The 23351-nt window shown below is 36.0% G+C and overlaps 1 protein-coding gene across 5 annotated transcripts in view; it reads right to left on the bottom strand.

The window, feature by feature from the left end:
- Nucleotides 1-23351, bottom strand: part of ACER3 (alkaline ceramidase 3) — a 213545-nt gene that overhangs the window by 87660 nt on the left and 102534 nt on the right. For 4 of the 5 annotated variants that reach the window (XM_057552772.1, XM_057552771.1, XM_007187570.2 and 1 more), the window contains one exon: nt 6710-6762. The exons of the other annotated variant lie outside the window; for it this stretch is intronic. In XM_057552772.1, coding sequence (XP_057408755.1) covers nt 6710-6762 — 53 coding nt within the window. The remainder of the gene's footprint in view (nt 1-6709; nt 6763-23351) is intronic. 5 annotated transcript variants of the gene reach the window in all.

Here is a 23351-nt window from a genome sequence, read left to right as displayed (position 1 = left end):
TGGAGAGAGAGAGGAGATAATCAAATGGTTCTGATGTGATAAGGAACTGAACAATGACTCAAGAGCTAGGGCTGGACACAAGGTCAATGGAGGAATAATTTTTAAAAGATAGGAACTGTTTGAGCATGTTTGATGCAGATGGCAGTGACTGAATGTAGTGACTTCCTAAAGACTGTGGTGGAGCAAGAGACTGCAGTGGGGTATGTAACTGTAGGAGTGAAGTCTTTTGAGTAGGAGGGAGGGGATAAATTTAGAGCCCCAGGAAGGGGACACTGGCTTTCAAAGGATTTGATACATTTCTTCCATAATAATAGGAGGAAGAAGGTGGTGATAGAAAGATGAGGGAGTTCTTGACTGATTCTGTCTATATTCTCATGAAATATCGAAGAAGATATCAGCAAGGAGAATGGGGTATGAGGCAAAAGAGATGTAAAAAGAAATCTAAAGAAAGGAACAGGTGTGAAATAATGATTCTGGGAAGTGAAATTATCCGGGAAATGTAATGGCACTGCCTTGTGGCACTGAGTGCTTATTTGCGATTTCTGTTCAATAATTTAAAAGTGAGATCATTTAACAAAGGGATGTAATTTCTATGAGCAATACTTCGCTGCTCAGTTCAGGCACAGAATAGACAGATAATTGAGCTGGATGTGGGCTGAATATTACTCAAAAAGCAAGGAGCAAGGGCTTTAAGGATATCTGTATGGGTGGGTAAGAGTTATAATTAATTTGGGGCCATAGGTTGCAAACATTGTAAAAAGGGGAAAGAAGTGAGGCAAAATGTACTTCCTTCCAGTCTTTTCACTATTATTTATAAAATTGATATCATATTACATAAAGTTTTATGTCTCTATAACATTTTCCCATGTAAACAGTCTTCAAAATATTATTTTAATTTAGATATATCATAGTATATTTAACAATCTCCCTACTTTTTTTTTTCTTTTTTTGGCCATGCTGCGCAGCTTGTGGGATCTTAGTTCCCTGACCAGGGATTGAAGCTGGGCCTCGGCACTGAAAGTGCTGAGTCTTAACCGGTCCCAATGGACCTCCAGGGAATTCCCAACAATCTTCCTATTATTAAAACATTTAGATCATTTAAAAGTCTTTATCACGTGTAATGCTGTGATAAACACCCTTGTGAAAATCTTTTCTCTGTCTCTGATTATTTTCTTAGGAAGTATTCCTACGACTGCAATTACTGGGTCAAAGGATATGTATATTGCTTTTCTGTTTAAAAGAAAATATTAAAACAATTCCAACCTACAGAAAAGTTTGAAGTACAATACAAATAATTTTCTTCTCCCTGAACCATCTGAGTAAGCTGCTGACATGAGGTTCCATTACTCCAAAGTACTTTAGTGCATGTTTCCTTCAAGGATATTCACTCAGATTACATGCCTTGACCAAATGGGATTTATCACAGGAATCCAAGTTTGGTTCAACGTATGAAAATAAATCAACATACTAGACCTTACTAATATAATAAAGAAGAAAACCCACATGGTCATCTCGAGATGCAGAAAAAACATTTAAAAATTCCAACACATTTTCTTGATAAAAACACTCAACAAACTAGGAATAGAAGGGAACTTCCTCAGCCTAATAAAGGACATCTACACAAAGCTCCAGCTAACATTATAATTAATGGTGAAAAACTGAAAGTTTTCTTCCTAAGATCAGGAACAAAACAAGGATGTCTGCTCTCTCCACTTCTATTCAACAGTGTTCAGAATACAAATGAATGTATATGCAAAACAGAAACAGACTCACAAATATAGAAAACAACCTTGTGGTTACTGAAGAGGAGAGGAAGAGGGCTGGGACAAATCAGGGTATGGAATTAACAAACTACTATATATAAAATAGATAGGCAACAAGGATATATTGCATAGCACAGGGAATTATAGCCATTATCTTGTAATAACTTATAATGGAGTATAATCTGCAAAAATACTGAATCATTATGCTGTATACCTGAAACTAAAATAATAATGTAAATCAACTATATTTCAATTAAAAAAAACCACTGTGCTAGAAGTTCTAGTCAGGGCAGTTAGGCAAGAAAAATAAGCATAAGGCATCTAATTGCTAAGGAAGAGGTAAAACTACCTCTATTTGCATATGACATGATCTTGTATGCACAAGGAAGAGGTAAAACTATCTCTATTTGCATATGACATGATCTTGTACACACAAAAAACCCTAACAAATCTATATACACATACACATAAAACTGTAAGAGGTAAAAAACAAGTTCAGCAAGGATACAAGAGCAATATGCAAAAATCATTGGTACTTCTATACAACAGGCATGAGAAATCAGAAAGTGAAATTAAGAAAACAATTTCATTTATAATAGCATCAAAAAGAATACTTATAAATAATGTTAACAAAAGAAGTCAAAACTATAAGACATCACTGAAAGGAATTAAAAAGACTTGAATAAGTGGGAAGACATCCTGCGTTCATAGATTGGAGGACTTAATATTAAGATGGAAATACTCTCCAAAGTATGGATTCAATGCAATCCCTTTCAAAATCCCAGTTAACTTTTTGCAGAAATTGATAAGCTGATCCTAAAATTCATATGGACATTCAAGGGACCCAGAATAGACTAAACAGTTTTTAAAACAAAGAATAAATTTGGAGGATTCACAGCTCCCAATTTCAAAACTTACTACAAATCTACAGTAATCAAGGTACATATAGGTCAATGGAACTGAGAGTTGAACTGAGCGTCAAGAAATAAACTCATGTATTTATAATTGATTGATTTTCGACAGGGGTGCCAAGACAATTCAATGAGGAAAGAACAGTTTTTTCAACAAATGACTTGGGACAACTGGATATCCACATGCAAAAGAATAAAGCTAGACCTGTACCTCACACCACATACAAAAATTAATTAAAAATGGACCAAAGACCTAAATGTAAGAGCTAAAACTATAAAGCTAACTTCTAACTGTGTTAGAAGAAAACATAGGTATAAATCTTCATAACCGTGGATTAGGCAATGGTTCCTTAGATACAACATCAAAAGCAAAAGCAACCAAAGAAAAAATAGATAAAATGAACTTCAGCAAAATTGAAAACTTTTTTTTGCTTCAAAGAATGCTATCAAGAAAGTGAAAAATCAGCCCACAGAATGAAAGAAAATATTAGAAAACCATATATTTGATAAGGGTCTATATTCAGAATATGTATAGAACTCTTACCATGTAATGACAAAAAGGCAAATAACCCAATTTTAAAATAGGCAAAAGGATATGAATAGACATTTCTCCTAAGAAGGTAAACAAATGGTCAATATACACATGAAAAGATGCTCAATATCACTTATTATTGGGGAAATGCAGAACAAAACCACAATGAGATACCACATCACACCCACTAGGATGGCTATAATCAAAGGGACAGACAACAACAAGTATTGGCAAGGATATGGAGAATTGCCAGCAGGAATGTAAAATGGTGTAGTCACTTAGAAAAACAGTCTAGCAGCTCCTCAAAAGGTTAAACATAGAGTTACCCTTTGACTTAGAAATTCCACTCGTAAGTATATACCTAAGACAACTGAAAACATACATCTACACAAAAACTTGTATATGAATGTTGATAGAAGCATTATATATAAAGGTCAAAAACTCATAAACAACCCAAATATTCACTAATTAATAAATGGATAAACAAAATGTGCTGTATCCAAACAATGGAATATTTCAGCCTAATTGAACCAAAAGGCCACATATCGTATGATCCATTGCCATGAAATGTCCAGAATAGGCAAATCCATGGAGAAAGAGTAGATTAGTGGTTGTCAAGGTAGAGGGATTAAGGGGAATGACTGCTAATGGGAATGGGATTTCTCTTTGGAGTGATGAAAATATTCTGGAATTAGAGAGTGCTGATGGTTCCATAATTCTGTGCGTATACTTAAAACAACTCGTATACTTTAAAAGGGTATATTTTACGATATGTGAATTATATCTTTAAAAAAAGATATTCACCTACCTATCCACAATACTACCAACAAAATCAGGAAATTAACATTGATTTATTACTATCATGTAATCCTCAGACCCCATTCAAGTTTTTCTAAGTGTCCCAATAATATAAGTATAAGCACGCACGCACGCGCGCGCACACACACACACACACACACACACACACACCCACACACACAGGATCCAGCCCAGAATTACACAGTGTATTTACTTCTCATATCTTTTTAGTCTCCTTCAATCTTGAACAGTTCCTCAGTCTTTTAATTTTATGACCATGGATACTTTTGAAGACTACATGCCAGTTGTTTTATAGAATGTCACTCAATTTGATTTTGCCTGATGGTTCCATATGACTAGATTCAGATTATGTATCTTTGGCAAGAATATCAGAGAGGTGATGCTATGTTTTTGCCACTGCATCCTCCGGTGGCATACAATTTTGATTTGTCCCATTATGAAGATACTCATTCTGATTGCTTGATTAAGGTGTTGTCTGCTAGTCTCCTCCACTGTAAAGTTACCCTTTTTCCTTTTATAATTATTTTGTAATAATGTACTTTGAAACAATGTAAATTCAACATCAAACTTTTAATCTATTCATTTATTCATAATCACTTACTGTTTCATTTATTATATCATGTATTATTTTAGTATGGACTCATGATTTCCCATTTTATTCAGTGGGTTGTGTCTTCAATGGATTTAATAACTGTTATGATTCGTTACTATCATTGCTTATTTTGATGCTCAAATTGTCTCAAATTTGAGAGAAGCCCTTCAAGTTGACTTCAGTATCCTTTTGACATCTTCCCATCATTCTTTTATCATTTCCATTCCTTCTGGCACAAAAAGATGTTTCAGGCTCATACTGTCCTTTTTTTTCTGCCCCAACCCTCAGAATCCAGCCAGATTCCTTTTAATGGCAAACGATCTGGATGATAGGTATGCTCTTTGGTATTGGGGTTCCCGGCTCCTAGGTCCTCTCATGGACAGAGTCAGAGAATAGAATGGATGTGTGTATGTGTGTGTAAAGAAATCTGCATGTGTGTGTGTGTGTGTGTGTGTGTGTGTGTGTGTATGTGGTGTGTGTATATCATTTATAAACTGTGAATGATTTTGGTCAAATCAACTAGCCTCTTTCAGTTCTAGTACTAGAATTTATAAAACATGAGTAATAACTATCTAAGATAGTATATATGGAAGCATTTGATGATTGCTAAAGCTGGACAAATTCTAGTTATTTTTTAGTATGATAAAATACAAAGCCTTATTTTCAGGGTTATTATTTAGCTGTTGCTCACTGGTATCACCATTCTGATTGCTGGTATTCTTGCCATACAGTTAAAAATTTTTGAATATCATTCCTGTCATTTCTTCAAACATTTTAAGTTCTAGCTTTATCACTGTTGTCAGATACACCATTATTGTAATGACTCCCTGCTTCTGTTTATGTCATAGTGCAAGTGCAGTATGTCATTTCACCTTTCGCTACCTAAAAAGTTTCAACTAAATTCTTTCAGATTCTGTTTAAATGTCTTTAACGATTATAGATTCTTCTAAGCTCCACTGTGTTGACATAGCGTATTTGTACTTCTTTAAAAATAATTTCCATATTATGTCACTGTTTATAAGTCTTCTTTCCCAGCCCGAGAGTGTGAGAAATGTGTTCTATGCTCAATTAAGTCAGGCCAGTGTCTTATTCATTTGTGTATTCTCCATGTCAAGCATGGCATGCACAGGAAACATGACACCTTATTATAAATATGTGTAGAATATTAAAATCAATTCTAAGAATTAATTCTTAAATTTTAATATAGCTGTAATTAATAATTCATAGACTACTGTATAAACAGATCCTTCCAGAATAGCACTATCCAACACAGTAGGCACTAGCCTTATGTGGCTATTGAGCACTTGAAATAAACCTAATCTTAATTGAGATACACTGCAAGTGTGAAACATACACCCAGTTTCAGGCTGTGAAACATTTCATTAATAAATTTTTATACTGATTACATGTTGAAGTAACACTTTGGATATACTGGGTTAAATAAAATATATTATTAAAATTAATTTCACCTATTTCTTCTTAATGTGGCTTTTTAAGATGTGGCTACTGGAGATTTTTAATTATATATGTAGTTCACATTATATTTCTACTGGACAGTGCTATTCTAGAAGTTTCTGGGCTAGTGATGGGGAACAAAGAGGTTAAAAGATTGAGGACTAGCTATATGGCCCCCTTAGAGCAAGGACAGTAAATAAAAATCCTTGCATAGCTCTAAAACCTTGCTATTAGAGGGAACAGACCATTCAAGTGGATGCCACAAGAGAGACATAAGGGAATGCAGGCAGCCAAGAATAAGAATACATTACTTTGGTGAAATGATTTTATCTTCTTAAGATGTCTCCATGAGACTCTACTTTCTAATCCTGCTCTAAAATCGTACCTGCCTGCACAGAGGTGGTCAAAAACCCATTCTGCTCTCACTTGTTTTCTCTATGGACAACTTATTTGCTTGCCTCTTCACTTACTCAACCTGGATCCTTTGGCCTGAAGTAAAAAACTCCAGGGATTACAAATTCCATCTTTTTTTCTTCTTGCCTCAATATCATCCTCTAGTAATGTGCTCTTTCCTCAAATTTGAAGTGTCTCTGGATTAAGAGAAATAAGCATTTAAGTCAATTTTGTCATTACTGACCTGCATTTCATATTTCAGAGTCATGTGGAAGCACCAGGATCCCATTCCTACCACTGAAATTAAAACAAACAAATAAAAAAAAAACAATTAGCATGAAATTCTTTGGGGGTGGCCAGAGTGACTTGAGAAGACAGTAAAACATTTCAAAGCACTGAGTTTTAGAACAAATTTATGAAATCTTGTGGCAGGATATAGGAGACCCTGCTTAAGCTCGATCTATAATTGATGAAATTTTGGTACAGAAAAAAACAAGTACAAGTTCTCATAAATTCCCTCCACTAAGTGATTTATTAGATTAATCAATATTCTCCATTTTTTGTATAAAATGTATTACAGATGCTCAGGGTAAGCTTTAATGATCATAGCTGGTTAGCTACTCTTCAGTATTTCCTTTGGATTAGCGAGTTCTAATCCAAATAGTTGAGGTGGATGCTTAATAAGAGCCAGTCACTTCTATTTGTTCCTAAACTTGTTAATGCCACTGTATTTAGTTATCAGAAGTATGACTGCAAAAAGAGAGCCACTGTTTCTACGAAAACTGTTTAAAATGTTTAAAACAGACTCAATACAGTTGAGTTGCTAATAAAAATTGCTGTTGTATTAGCTGTGGATAAGATATCTGTTATAGATTGGGAAAAACAGTAAAAATCTAAAGATTCTGTATTCATGTCTCAAAGTTCTTTCCAAGTGCCTCCATTTTAAATAAACTGTTTTCATTTTAGGGTTTAAAATTTTTTGTTTGTTTTGCAATGCAAGAAAGACTAAGTAGAACTATAATTAGGGTCCCATATTCAAAGGCCATGCCCTACATCAAATCATTGTCAAAGATTATACAACTATATGTTAATTAAAATAAAACTTGAAGGTGGGTATACATTTTTTTCAATATAATTATAGCTTTGACTCTTTAAAAATTAACGGACTAAATATCACTCCCTATCACATCTGATAACACAGATTCTACTATGATTAAGTTTAGTTCAACAAGTCTTTACTGAATACCTCCTATTTGCCAAATTCAATTGCAGATGCTGAGGTACAAAGATAAGATCCAGTCATTGGCCTTAATGAAGTTTATAAGCTAATGGAGGAGACAGGCAGATAAATAGAAGATGCCAGTATGTGGAGATATGATAAAAAAATTAAAAAGATATGCATAGAGTACCATAGGAGCACAGAAGAGGGGACTTATGAAAGAAGTCAGAGAAAGCAAAAATGACATCAGAGGAGTTAGCCTCAAGGATGTAAGAGTCAGCCCAACAAACATGGTAAATGTGGATGTTACCAAATCATTTGTATGAAGCCACTTGAGAAAAATTTCAAACTCTTTGTTACTCTTGCTTTAAAAAAAAATCATTACAGACATTATCACGTTATTTACTGCTCAAAATGAGATGAGAGAAGTAAAGAGTTATTGCACTCATCTTACTAAAGAAATGAGGAAGTGGATGGTTGCTGTCTTTTTTCCGAAGGAGAAATTAGAAGGTGCAAAGGAGAATAAATTAATGGAAGGAGGGGGAAAAAAAAAACCCTGTGAGTTATTTAAAGTCACATAATATACTATAAAGTAAAGAAATTAAAATGAGGTGGATGACTATTCATCCTGAAAGGCAGACTGGCTACTAAATCATGTCTCACTCAAGAACTGCTTTTATCCAAACCTTTCCAAATGTCCTCTTGTTACTGTTTATTATATCGCATTAAAAGTCTGATTTTTAAAAAATCTCTACAGTTTATTTCCTTTCAACACTCCATTTAGAATGCAAAGAAATGTAATAGAAGAACATCACCTTTCTCCATGCAGTATTTTATATTTTGCCATTTTAAAGAAAACTACCAATTTTTACTAAAATGTATTAGCTTTACTGATGCAATTCACATACTATAGAGTTAAAGTACACAATTCAATTGTTTCTAAAATTTTCACAGAGTTGTGCAACCGTTATCATTATTAGAACATTTTCATCACCCCAAAGAGAAACCCCAGGCCTATTAGCAGTCACCCCTATTTCTCCTCAAACCTCCTCCCTCCTCAGCCCTAGACAAGCATTAATCTATTTTCTGTCCCTAAAGATTTGTCTGCTCTGGACTTTTCATATAAGTGGAATCATACAATATGCAGTCTTTTCTGTCTGGTTTCTTTCATTTAGCATATTTTCAAGGTTCATTCATATTACAGCATGTATAAATAATACCTTCCTTTTATGGATGAATAACATTTCATTGTATGAACATGCTACATTTTATTTATCTATTCACCAGTTGATGGACATTGCTAAGGACTGCACATTTGTGTCCCCTCCAGATTCACATGTTGAAGCCCTAACCCCCAATGTGACAGCAGTTGGGCATGGTGCCTTTGAGAAATAAATAGGTTTAGATGAGGTCAAGAGAGTAGGGCCCCCATGATGGGATTAGGGTCCTTATAAGAAGAAGAGACAGGACTTCACTCTCTCTCCCCAACTACATGCAACAAGGATAGGCCACATGAGGACACAGGGAGAAGGTGGCCCTCTGCAAGCCAAGAAGAGGGCTCTCACCAGGAATGGAATTAGTCAGCACCTTAATCTTGGACTTCCTAATCTCCAGAACTCTGAGAAATAAAGTCTATTGTTCAAGTCTATGGTGTTTTGTTATGGCAGTTTGAGCTAAGAGACATTTAGGTTTTTTCTACATTTTGGCTATTATTAACAATGCTGCTGTGAGAATTCATGGATAAGTTTTTGTGCAGATGTATGTTTTCATTTCTCTTGGGTATATATTGAGGATGGAATTTCTGGGTCATATGGAAACTCTATGTTTAGCATTCTGAAGAACCGTGAAAGTGTTTTTCAAAGTGGCTGCACTATTTTATACTCCCATTAGCAATATATGAATTTCTCCACATCCTCCCTACACTAGTTGTTGGTTGTCTTTCTGATTATAGCCATCCTAATGGATTGAAGTGGTATTGTGGTTTTGATTGGCATTGCCCTAGTGATTACCCCATTCCCTTTTTTTTTTCTTATTATATGTTCCATATTTCAGATTTGTCTCACAATCTGTGTGTGTGTGTGTGTGTGTTTAATGGACTTTATTTTTTAGAGCAGTTTTAGATTCATAGCAAAATTGAGCAGACGGTACAAAGATTTTCCATATAACCGCCACTCCCACACACACATAGTCTCCCCCACTATCAACATGCCCCACCACAGTGGTACATTTCTTATTACAGTTGATGAACTCATACTGACACATCATTATCACTCAAAGTCCACATTTCATATTACAGTTCACTCTTGAGTATAGATAAATTTATAATGACATGTATCCACCATTATAATATCATACAGAATAGTTTCATTGTCCTGAAAATCCTATGTGCCCTGTCATTTCAACTCTCCCTCTCCCCTAACCCCTAGTAACCACTGATCTTTATAGTTTTGTCTTTTCCAGAATGTCATACAGTTGGAATCATACAGTATGTAGCCTTTTCAGACTGGCTTCTTTCACTTAATAATATACATTTATGGTTCCTCCATGTCTTTCCATGGCTTTATAGCACACTTCTTTCTAGTGCTGAATAATATTCCATTGTCTGGAGGTACCACAGTTTATTTATCCATTCACCTGCCGAAGGGCATATTAGTTGCTTCCAAGTTACGGCATTATGAATAAACCTGCTATCCGTGTGCAGGTTTCTGTGTAGGCAACAGTTTTCATCTCTATCAGGAAAATGTCAGGGAACGTGATTGTTGGATTGTATGGTGAGAGTATGTTTTAAAAGAAACCGCCAAACTGTTTCAAAGTGGCTGTGCCATTCTTCATTCCCACCAGCAATGAATGAGAGTTCCTGTTGCTCCACAACCTCATTCTCTTTTCAACAAATATTTACTGGGCTCTTGACAATGTCCCAAGCATTTCCACTGGGATAAAGGAGTGAACAAGAGAGATATGTTTCCTGTCTTAAGAACTTTTAGCAAGCCACTAAAAATATGAGAGGGGCCATTTCAAAGCTATGCAAAGGGGTTACTACCTTGCAAAGGGGCTACTACCTTGTCTAGGGAGTCAGAAGAGGGCTATCAGGGGAAGTAACGCATAAGCTAGGACTTGAAAAATAAACTGAGTTAACCAGGTGAAAAGAATTTTTTTTAATGAGATCATCCTACATAGAAGGATCATCTAACACAGAGGCAAGGTAGTGCATTCAAAGAAGTAAAGGAGCTTGGCTTAGACCATGAATACTTGCATCCAGTGAGAAGACTGGCATGATTTGTAGGCAGTAGACTGAGAAGAGCCTTTAAAGTCATGTTACGATTTGGACTTTATCCTAAACACAAAGTAAGTTGTTGAAAAACTACATACACATACACAAACACATAAATACACACACACACATATAGAGAGATTAACAGGACTGATTTTACATTTTAAAAATATCACTCTGGCTACAAGGCAGGAAAATGTCTACAGGAGTAGTCTCCTAACTTTGATAGCAAAAAAGTTTTTTAGGGCGGGCTTCCCTGGTGGCGCAGTGGTTGAGAGTCTGCCTGCCAATGCGGGGGACATGGGTTCGAGCCCTGGTCTGGGAGGATCCCACATGCCGCGGAGCAATTGGGCCCGTGAGCCACAATTACTGAGCCTGCGCGTCTGGAGCCTGTGCTCCGCAACAAGAGAGGCTGCGATGATGAGAGGCCCGCGCAGCGCGATGAAGAGTGGCCCCCACTTGCCACAACTAGAGAAAAGCCCTCGCACAGAAACGAAGACCCAAAACAGTCATAAATAAAAATAAATAAATAAAATAAAAATTAAAAAAAAAAAAAGTTTTTTAGGAACTCCATATATGTATATTTATTTATAAATTGTATACATACTGCTGTGTTAAGATACTACATATATTTTTTAATACATAAAAATAGAAATTTTAAAAAATGATATAAATACATACAAACAGAAGTTACAAAGTTTTCTTCCTGCACCCCAACAGATCATTTTTCTCACCACCTGGGGAATGAGCATCCTACTTGGTGACTGCTAGTTTTAATGATGAAAACTAAACTCCTTGCAGGGCACACATGGAGCTTCATAATCTGGCTCCACTCATTTCTTTTTACTGAACTTGTAATTCAGTTACACCTGACTGCTTACCTGTCTCTTATCTCACACTATCGTATTCTAGTCTGTTCTGCTTTTGTTCAGAGCCTACCCTGTCCTTTCAGCCTGGAATACTTATCCCCTTCATTATCCAATCCTGCCTCTACCTATGTCTCTGCTTATTGGAATCTTATGTAACTTCTAGATCCAATTTATTTTTGATCTTCATTCCTTCCAGCTTTTTTCTTTTCAAACAATTTCAAACTTCAGAAATGTTGAAAGAATAGTATAATGAACTCCTGTATATGTTCTATTCAGATTCACCAATTTTAATATTTTGATAGATATATAAACTATTATTTTTCTGAACCATTTGAGTAAGTTGGGTACGTCATGTCCCTTTACCCCTTAATACTTCAGTGTGTATCCCAGATCCATTTTAAATGTCACCTCCTAAGTTAAATCTTCCTCTGCTTCCTCCCCACATAAGTCAACCATACAAGGCATCTAAGAAATAATGTTTGGCTAGGCCTGTAGTTACAGTTTTTGAAAAACACTATTTTGCCTCCAGATCTTTGTAAATGCTAGGCCCTCGTCCCAGAAACTCCTGATTCAGTGGGTGCCCTCGTACCTGTATTTTAAAGGCCTGCCAATGATTCTGTTGAACTCAAAAGCCAAAGATCACTGTTAAATTCTAAGATTCATAAGGCATGGTCCAAGTCTCTACAGTTCACTAAAGAATCTCCAGAACCTAGCACAGAACCAGGCATATAGAGAACACTTATTAAGTATTTGGTGACTGGCTGATATTTTTTTTTTCTTCCTTCTCGATGATCCAGCATTTCACTTTAAAGTAAGAGTATGTGTATGTGTAGTAGAGGGAAGTGAGGAATGAACTGAGAAAATGTAATAGAAGAAATAAATGAGTTCCAAAGAGGAAAAAGTGTTATTTGGGTGGAATGTGGACAACAAGAACAGAAAGGCTTGCCTGGAAAGGTGACATTGGAGCTAGAGAGATTCACAGGCAGAGACGGTGAGGGAGAACGTATAAACACAGAACATACACACAGTGTGAGTCTAAATATTTAGCTAAAATAACACTCTGGTTCTGTTCTCATTGTTATCAGTTAGTGTTCCATGTTGCCACCACCTCAGGACCAGTGTGCTCCTTCCCTCCTTCCCTGTGGCAGCGTGCCTCTTCCATGCAAAGGCCAATCGGGCTCTTGTGCTCTAGGATATCACCTGGTCTCTAAGATCTGCATGTTATTTATCACCTTTCTCTCCTGTACCAGCCATCTCCACCTCTCTAATGGACTGTTCACACAGTCTCTAATATCTCCTGTCCCATTTACCTGCACCTCTTCACTTTCCTGAGTTTTCAAAAGAACTGCCTCCACTTCCTCACCTCGCTTCCGCATCCCCTCCTCAATTCTATTCACACCACTGAAACAGCCCTTCTCTCTCTTCATCCTCCTCAGTCTCTTAATAGCACTTAATAAGTGAAACACATCCTCTCTAGTTTTCTGTAACACCGTATTCTCCTGGTTTTCCTATCTTGGTGTTCCTTCCTCATAGGTTCCTTTGTTGGCTCCTTCTATCCTTAACGTGTAAATCAGGCGCTGTAAATTCAAATGCCCAGAGAGGCATTTGACTAAAACAGGCTAAGTAAAAGAAAAATAAGGAACAGTGTAGAGACTGTGGTCAACTGGACAGACCATACTAAAGAGCATAGCTTAGGCTGATTGTTACTGCATAGAAATACAGGCTCAGTGATGTTGCACCTTCTGATTATTCAAGAGAAGGCAAAGATCCGAATTTTAATGGGAACTCTCAATTTTCAAATGTGAGAAACCAGTTTAAAGCATTTTTAAATTTTAAATATGGCAATTAAAACAGGTCTGGATGCCAGATTCTGCCTTGGTTGATGAACTTGTGGTATTTATGTTCATCTTTGGGCCCTCTTCTCTCTCTATATTCATCCTCTTGGTGATCTCATCAGTTCCCATGGTTTTAAATACCAATTATAACAATGATGCCTACACCTCACCTCTGAATTCCAATGTCACATATTTAAATGCCTACTTGATTCTTCATTGAATGTCTTCCAGGCATTTCAAACATAATCAAAACAGAATGCCCGCTTTTCTCTCTACACAGCTGCTCGAACTAGAAACCTGAAAATAAACTTTGAAAATCTTTCCTTTTTTTCAACCCCCACTTTTAATGCATTAATGAGTCCTATAGGCACTAACTCCAAAATACATCCTGAGTCATCCACTTTTCTCCAGTCTCCACTGGTGCTATGCTAGTCTAAGCCACTATTATCTCTCACTTGGACCACTGCAGTAGCCTCTGTTGACTGGTTTTCCAGCTTGCACTCTTACTGTCCACAAATCCATTCTCCACCGAGCAGCCAGGGAGATATTTTAAAAACACATATAGGATCATGTCACTCTCCTGCTAAAACCCTCCACTGGCTTTTAGAATAACATCCATACTCTTTACTCTGGCCTAAGTTAAGACCTTATGTGATCTGGTCCCTGCCTAAATCTCTCCAACCTCATATTCTGCTACTTTCCCCCTTAACTACTAAAGAATATTAGGGGAAAATCAAAAAGTAAACAGATAATACAATATGGTGTAGTAAGTTGCTGTGATAAAGGTATGCATCTTATTCAGTGGGTCATCTAATTCTATCAAGAGGCTGAGGAAGGTTTAACGGAAGGCTTTCTAGAGGAAATGACACTTAACTGAGTCCTGAATGACAGACATGCCAAGTTTACCACACAAAAGAGGTTAAAGGAAGAGATATAAAAATATATATGGTACTAAAAACAGCAAATAGTTTTATATAGCTAAAGTGTAAGCTACATGTGTGAGAGTTGTGGAAAATGAGGCTAGTAGGGCAGAGGGTCCAGATTAGGACCAACCTGCCTGGGAATATATCAACAGATTTTCAAATGGGTTATCTCATTCAAAGAGAAAATGGTTGAATCAAAAGAGGCATCCCTGCCTGGAGAATACTGGTAAAATTTAGCACAGTAAGCCAGTTTTCACCAGTGACACACTACAATTTATCAACAGGTGCATATTTTCTAAAATATTATCCAAATTGGCACAAATAAGAAATTCAAGAATAGGAAAGTTGAGTTATTTAGGCCAAAGAAACAAATGCTAAATGTGTGAAAGCAAAACAACACTCACTGATCCCTGAATTATACAAATTAGAAATTCTACAGATACTTAAAGGGATCTAAGCATTTTCCTTTACTTCTTTTGCAATTTAATTGATTCAATCATATGGAGAATAAAACATTTAATTAATATAAGGGTGACTCAGCCAACATTTCATCACAATGTCTCCCTTAAAAAGTCTGAGACATCAAAGTGAAAATAAAATTCACATTTTTAGGAATTATCCAGAGCATTCCAAGAAACAAGTAACAGGGACAAACAAATTTGCCTACATGGTTGTGGCTATACGTAGTGAAAACTGAGGCAGTCAAAATTGTAATGGAACCGGAATAAAGAGGTCAAATGCACCATTTGAATCTTCTAACTAGATGTTCATATTCACAGCATTTTACCACAATTTTAAGAGTCTCTCAAGCATATAAATAGAATTTCACCAAGTTGGAACCTCTTGATTCAAATATTTTGGCATGCTACCAAACTTTTTCAAGGTTACAACAGAATACAGATGTGTTCTGATACACATTTATTTTGATCCATTTGACTGACCACACTGAGGAAAGAGTGTACAAGGGCTTTGGAATCAGACCTAAACTAGCATCCCAAATCTGTTACTTACTACTTATCAACTTTGGCAAGTTGCTTAAATCTTAAATGAGACTTGTATCAGAATTCTAATTTAAAGAACTGCAAGATAATAAATTTATCCTTTTTTTGGTACTTTGTTACAGTAGCAGTAGAAAACCAATACAATTACTAACAGATGGCTAGTTTATTAGTTACTGGTATCTGAAGTGCCTCTTAAAACTCTTGCCTAAGAACTTTGGCTCATCTGAAGATTCTGAAGTAAAGTAAAAACTCAAGCTACAGACTAGGAGGAAATATTCACAATACATATAATATCTAACAAAAGGCTCACATATAGAAAATGTGATACAAAAATCAGATAGAAAAAGACAGCCCAATTTTTAAATGGGCAGATGATTTGTAGAGGCACATCACAAAAGATGATACCCAAAGGGTCAATATCAAGTGCTCAGCATCATTATTCATTGGGAAATACAAATTTAAACCTCAGTGAGATATCACCACATAGCAACCCAGAATGACTAAAATTAAAAAGATAGACAAGTATAGGACTTCCCTGGTGGCGCAGTGGTTAAGAATCTGCCTCCCAATGCAGGGGACATGGGTTTGAGCCCCGGTCTGGGAAGATCCCACATGCTGCGGAGCAACTAAGCCCGTGTGCCACAACTACTGAGCCTGCGCTCTAGAGCCTGCGAGCCACAACTACTGAGCCTGCGTGCCACAACTACTGAAGCCCGCGTGCCTAGAACCAGTGCTATGCAGCAGGAACCTACTGCAATGAGAGGCCTGTGCACCACAATGAAGATTAGCCCCCGCTTGCCACAACTAGGAAAAGCCTGTGTGCAGCAACGAAGACCCAATGCAGCCAAATAAATAAATAACTACATTAAAAAAAAAAAAGATTGGAAAAAAAAAAAGATAGACAAGTATAGATGACAATGTGGAATAACTGGAACTCTCAGATATTATTGGTGGGAGTGTAAATGGTCCAAACATTTTAGAAAATTGTTTGGCAGTTTCTAATAAATTTAAACACAGACTACCCTATGATCTAGCAATTCTAATTCTAGACATATAGCCCTAAAGAAATGAGCGCAACTGTCCATCAAAAGACATATACAAGAATATCCATAGAATCTTTATTCATAAAAGTCTCAACTGAAAACCCAAATGCCCATTAACAGAAAAATTGGCAAATGAATTATATTCACACAATGGAATATTATATATCAATAAAAAAGAATGAACTACTGATAGAAACAACATAGATGAACGTCAAAAACATTACATTGAGTGAAAGAAGCCAGATGCCAGAGTACACACTATATGGTTCCATCTATATAAAGTTCAAGAACATGCAAATTAATATATGGGCATGGAAGTCAGAATATCGGTTATCATTTTGGGGATGCGTTGACTGAGAAGGGGCACAAGGGAACTTTCTGGGATGACTGAAAATGTCTGTATCTTGATCTGGGTGGTGATTACACAGGCAAAATCTCATTGAGCTGTATGTATACTTAAGATTTGTACATTTTACTCTCTATGGAATACACCTCAATTTAAAAAAAGAAAGAATTTAGAGGGGGAATCTTTCACATGCAATGCTCCAAATATACTTTGCCTGTCAAAATATTCCCACTTTAAGTGATTTGCTTTAGTACTTTTCATACTGTTTCTGAAACAACTCTATCCAAGCTTTCAGGCAGGTTAAGTTAGTAACAAGCAAATGTTCCACAGGTAGAGGAAAAGTAAGAACACAAAATAACAACGATAATAATGGATGAGACAGAATATGGTAATTGAAGGGAGAACCAAAATAATTCTAAGAATATCTATAGCCAAATGAGGGGAATGTTTGGACTGCCTAGGGAGGTTAAGGTATGTTAAAGAGAATGGAGCTAGAGCAATAATAATAACAGACATAATAATAAGAGAAATGAGATGACACTATGATATTTTATACTTATTTTCTTAGAAAATAATTATCATTCAATTATTGTCTTATTCTGGCTCCAGCCTAAAACACTGAAACATAAACCACAACTGAGGCCACAGGAAGCAGATGAAGAGCCCTTACAGCTCATGCTTTCTGGCTTAGGCTATTTTCTACCTGGCTTTCTACCTTTCTACTTTTACTTCCTACCAGGCTATTTTCCTGGCCATTTCACTTCCTCACTTCCTGTTCACTGACTACACAGGCTACTTAGCTAACTGGTTCCTGCTTCTCTGGCTGAACCTATCCCTGGGTTTTGGCCTCTAGGTTGGGCATGTTTATTCAAAGTGTAGTCATATAAAACCACAATTGCATATGCACAAAGATTAGGAACTATTAACTAATAAAAGAAAATACTGTGTTTCTGTTGGGTGATGGGATTATGGGTATTTTGCATTGTCTTCCAAATTTGTCTTCAATGTTACTATATTACTTTTCCCACTAACTAGAAAAAAAGACCATTGATGTTTCTGGCAATGTCTGGAAAACTGGGACTAAATAAAGGGGACTAAATAAGTTAGTAAACAAGTTATGAAATGATTTCTGAAGTTCCTTTCCACAGCATATTGATTTTATCTCTGTTTCACTGCTAAGTGTAATTGCTATAATCTAAAAGATTATTAGTCTAGTACGCAGTCCACTCACTTTCCCCTTGACAAATGGCATAATATTTTTTTTTTAAAGTTTAATTCTTATTTATTTATTTATTTATTTATGGCTGTGTTGGGTCTTCGTTTGGTATAATATTCTTAAGATCACTTCAGATGACTTTGATTGAGTATGGCAGTGACTACTGTAAGTATGATCACACTAATCTTAAGCTACTCCATGCAAAGAATTTCCAGTGGTCCTTTCCACGGGGAAATGACTTTGTGATATTTCTATTTCAGCACCGAAGTCTATCTTCAACAGACTTTTTCTGCTCTACTTTATTAATGTTTTGACTATTTTACCACTCATTTTTTCTTGTTGCCAATTACCTACTCATTTAGATAACTGCATGACAAATACATTTGTACAACTACAAATAGATTTTGTTGTTTATATGCAATTCATCTCTCCTCAATGTAGTATAAGCTCTCTGGGGACAGACTTTGTCTTTTTATGCTGGCACATAGTATGTACTCAAAATTATTTGTAAAGGAAAGTGAACCTATTTCTATTTTAAAGGAATAAGATAAACAACAATTTGTGACTTTGGGAGTAAAGAGAAAAATTAAATTTCATGAAAAAACAAATCTCATGGAAAAGGCTTCTTTTGGTTTGTTCTCTTTTAGACAATGCACAGTTGTAAATAACTGTCTTATGGCATAATGATTAAAAGCATATATATTTGGGTTCAAGGTATGGCTCTACCATTTACTCATTGTGTGATCTTGGTCAAGTTATTGCTCTTCTCAAATATTACCTTTATAAAATGAAGTTGAAGAGTTCCTCATAGATTGTAGAGAATTTTAAATGACATAATAATATAATTTAATGTACTTCCCATAGAGCCTGGTATATAATAAATGCTCTATGAATGACAATTACTATTATCTCTCTAAACTCCACCAACATTAGCAGCAAATTTTATGACCTCATAAAAAGTAATGACTAAGTCAATACCACATGAAGCTTGGAAAATGTTAAGAGTCCTAACGTCAAATACTAATAGCAACTAGGCAGGCAGAATTTAGCGTCAAATAACTTGTCTTTACTTTTCAATTTATTCTCCTAGTTTTATTATGGGACAAGGAGTATTAAATTCACTTGAATTCTTTATCGTCCTTCTCTATATTTAAGCAGAAATAATTTTGCTGATTTTAAAAATGTTTACTTAAAACAAGTATTAGGTTCTTAATCCCCCCCCCCTTTTTTTTAAATCTTAGCTGCCCCAGGTCTTAGTAGCGGCACGTGGGATCTTCATTGCGGCATGCAGGATCTTTAATTGTGGCATGCAGACTTCTTAGTTGCGGCATGCAGACTCTTAGTTGGGCATGCGAACCCTCAGTCACGGGGTGCGTGCGGGATCTAGTTCCCCGACCAGGGATCGAACCTTGGCCCCCTGCATTGGGAGCGTGGAGTCTTACTCACTGAACCACCAGAGAAGCTCCCCCCCACCTTTTAATAGCAAGTTTTACTAAGAGACCTATTAGAAAAATAATCAGAGAAGACATCTTTGATTCTTCTATTGATGTGTTATGAGCATCTCTTCCTTTCATAAAATGTGCATATTTGGGATAAAAATAAACAAAGAGGAAGAGAAAAATATTAGACAAAGGGACTGGGTGGTTCCAAAACAGCTGTAACTGGGCAGGTGGACTAAACTGAAATCAGGCTTATTGGAAGAACTGGCAATTGCTCAAGGACATGGAATGGGAAAAAATATTTTAAAAGTAATGTTTGTAACTCTTAACTTCCCTAATTCTTCCTCACTGTACTTGGTACCTTTTCTTTATAACACTTACCACACTGTTAGTGCATACTTAATTATAAAATTATTTGATTGATTTCTGTTTCCCCTGCTAAACTCTAAGCTCCAATGAACAATGGTTTGAGAGCTAGACCTAGTACATAACTGATTCTCAGTAAAAATTTGTTGAATGAATTAAAAAACGACTAAATTCTTAGTAAATCTAGGCTCTAAGCCAGAACACAACGACCCTCATAAATTACTAACAATCTGTTCCTAATATACTTCTACACAATGCCAAAATTTCCAATTCTTTCTGCAAAATCTCCCTCAACTCCAAAAAGTTCATATCAACTAAGTAGTTATCATAAATTTTTGGTCATAAAATTAAAATACTGAAAAATCTTATATGGTATTCAGTAAATGTCCTTGATTTATTAACCGAATCTGTTTCTAGATAAAGTTTGTTCTCTGTGTGTGTGTGTGCATATGTGAATCTCTCTCATACACACACACACATACAAATTTGTTTTTTGGTGGGGAGACTTATCTCAGTGAAAAATTCAAACAAGTACATGAAAAAGAAGTCCTAGCAAAAATGCCTGTTGTTTAAAATAAAGTATACATTCATTCATCAAACAGCCTCATGTATTTGGTTTGCACCAGGTATTGCTGAATGCCAGAAATCCAGAAGAGTAATAACTCAGCTGCTTTCAGGAAGCAAAGCTTAGTCTTGTAGAAGGGACAGACTTAAAAACCATCCGTATTCAAACTTTGCTGATTTGCCCAATATTGCCTTTTAGACCTTCTCCTTGTGCCCCAATTCAGGATCCAATGAAGATACTGCATGTAGTTGTCCGTCTCTTTTAACCTGGAACAGTTCCTCAGCCTTCCTTTGTTTTCATGACTTTAACATTTGTAAAAAAAAAAAAAAAAAACAGGTTGGTTGTTTTATAAAATAACCCTCACAAACTGGGTTTTTCTGATTGTTTTCTCATCATTTGGTTCAGGTTATGCACTCCTGGTAATAATATTGTATAAATGATGTTGTTTCCTTTTCAGTGCATCACACCAGGAAGAATCAGTTGTTAGTTTATACTGTTATTAATGATGTTAGGATTGATTACTTGAATTAGGTGGTATCTGTCAGATTTCTGTGTTGTTACCATTTTTCCATCTGTAACTAATGAGTAATTCATCAGGAGATACTTTCAGGCTGTGTAATCATCATGTTCCCAAACACTTTCACCCAATATTTTTAGCATTCACTGATGACTCCTGAATCAATTATTACGATGATGGTTGCAAAATGATGATTTGAAAAAACCCTATCATTCTGTTTACATTTATTAGTTGGCAATTCTACTCTTTAAAAAAAACGTTTTCCGTTTCTCACACCATTTGTTTGTTAGTATCAGTATGAGCTTGTGCATTCTTTTTTTATACCATGTGTTACATAACCCAGTACAGTCATTTTCCATTTGGAAGCTCAAATTTTCACTTTGGCCAAACTGTCTTCTGTGTCATTTTGACATTATTCCCTCATTTTTTGAGCCCTTTCTTACTTTCTGGAGTGACAAGATGTTCCAGACTCATCTTGCGCTTTCCCTGCCTTATCCCAGAAATGAGGCATTTCTCCAAGAAGCCTTAGTTCCTTTTAGTGAAGAAAGATTTTTAGAAACCAAGGTGTGGGCACTAGGTGTGTCCATTGCTACTTAAGACTCATTGCTTCCAGACCCTTTCAGAGGATAGAACATGTGAAATCTTTTTTTATTTTTAATCATTCTGATACCTCAGAGTTCAATGTTCTTTCAGGGTTCTTCCTTGCCTTCCTCCATCCAAATTTGTATCTCCTTCTTCTACATGAGAACCCTAGCCCCCAACAATATCAATATATTTCCTCATTTGCTTAATCCTAAAATGCAAAGATAACTTCAGAATTGCTATATTCATAACATTACTGACAATAAAAAGTAAATAAATAAATACATAGTAAATAAAGTTAGTAAAGTAAGGTTCAATATCTCACTGAATTCTCTTTCTGTTTTCAAATTGGGTATATGAGAAAACCATTTCAAAGTTAACTGGATTAATGGATTAACTTTCCTCTTATGTGGTTATGTTCTCTGTTTGATAAAGAGTACAATACACTTTAAAAATTAAGACTTTTTTCTAGAACACTTTTAGGTTCACAGCAAAATTAGGCAGACGGTACATATATTTCCCATATAATGCCGGTCCTCCTCACCCCCCCCCCCACCCTCTGGCTTCCCCCATTATCACCCCGCCCCCCACCAGAGTGGTACATTTGTTACCATAGATGACTCTACACTGACACATTATTAGCACCCCAAATCCATAGTTTACATTATAGTTCACTCTTGGTTTTGTATATTCTATGGGTTTGGAAAAATGTATCCACCATTACAGTATCATACACAATAGTTTCATGATCCTAAAAATCTTCTGTCCTCTGCCTATCATCTCTCTCCCCTCAACACCTAGCAACCACTGATCTTTTAACTGTCTCCACAGTTCTGTCTTTTCCAGAATGTCATATAGTTGGAATCATACAGTATGTAGCCTTTTCAGACTGGTTTCTCTCACTTAGTAATATGCATTTAAGGTTCCTCCATGTCTTTTCAGTTTGATAACATACTTCTTTTTGGCACTGAATAATATTCCATTGTCTAGAGGTACCACAGTTTCCTAATCCATCCACCTACTGAAGGACATCTTGGTTGCTTCCAAGATTGGGCTTTACGAATAAAGCTGCTTTTGTGTAGACATAAGTTTTCAACTCCTTCGGGTGAATACCAAGGAGAGTGATTGCTGCATAGTATGGTGAGAACACATTTAGTTTTGTAAGAAACTGCCAAACTGTCTTCCAAAGTGGCTGTACCATTTTACATTCCCACCAGCAATAAGTAAGAGTTCCTGTTGCTCCACATCCTGGCCAGCATTTGGTGTTGTCAGTGTTCTGGAATTTTGGCCATTCTAATAGATGTACAGTAGGATCTTATTGTGGTATTAATTTGCATTTCCCTGATGACATATGATGTGGAACAACTTTTCATATTATTTGCCATCTGTGTATCTTCTTTGATGAGGTGTCTTTAAGGTCTTTGGTCCATTTTTTCAATCAGATTGTTTGTTTCCTTATTATTGAGTTTTACATTTATATTTTATGTACAAAAAAGTTCTGTGTGTATTTTGGATTAACAGTCCTTTATCAGATGTGTCTTTTGCAATTTGTTTTTCTTTGTATTCAATTTTAGGGTCTCTCTTCCTAATTTCCCCAACTCCTGTTCTGGTTGATCTAATTATATTCTTTGAATATGTGAAATCATAATAAGGTTGCAAAAATAAAAATACAAAAGGGTTTACTCAGAGAAGTG

This window comes from Balaenoptera acutorostrata, chromosome 9 (genome assembly GCF_949987535.1).
Source record: "Balaenoptera acutorostrata chromosome 9, mBalAcu1.1, whole genome shotgun sequence".
In the NCBI taxonomy this organism is placed as follows: Eukaryota; Metazoa; Chordata; class Mammalia; order Artiodactyla; family Balaenopteridae; genus Balaenoptera; species Balaenoptera acutorostrata.
The sequence above is the reverse complement of the archived record's forward strand: the minus strand, read 5'-3'. Positions and strand labels throughout refer to the sequence as shown.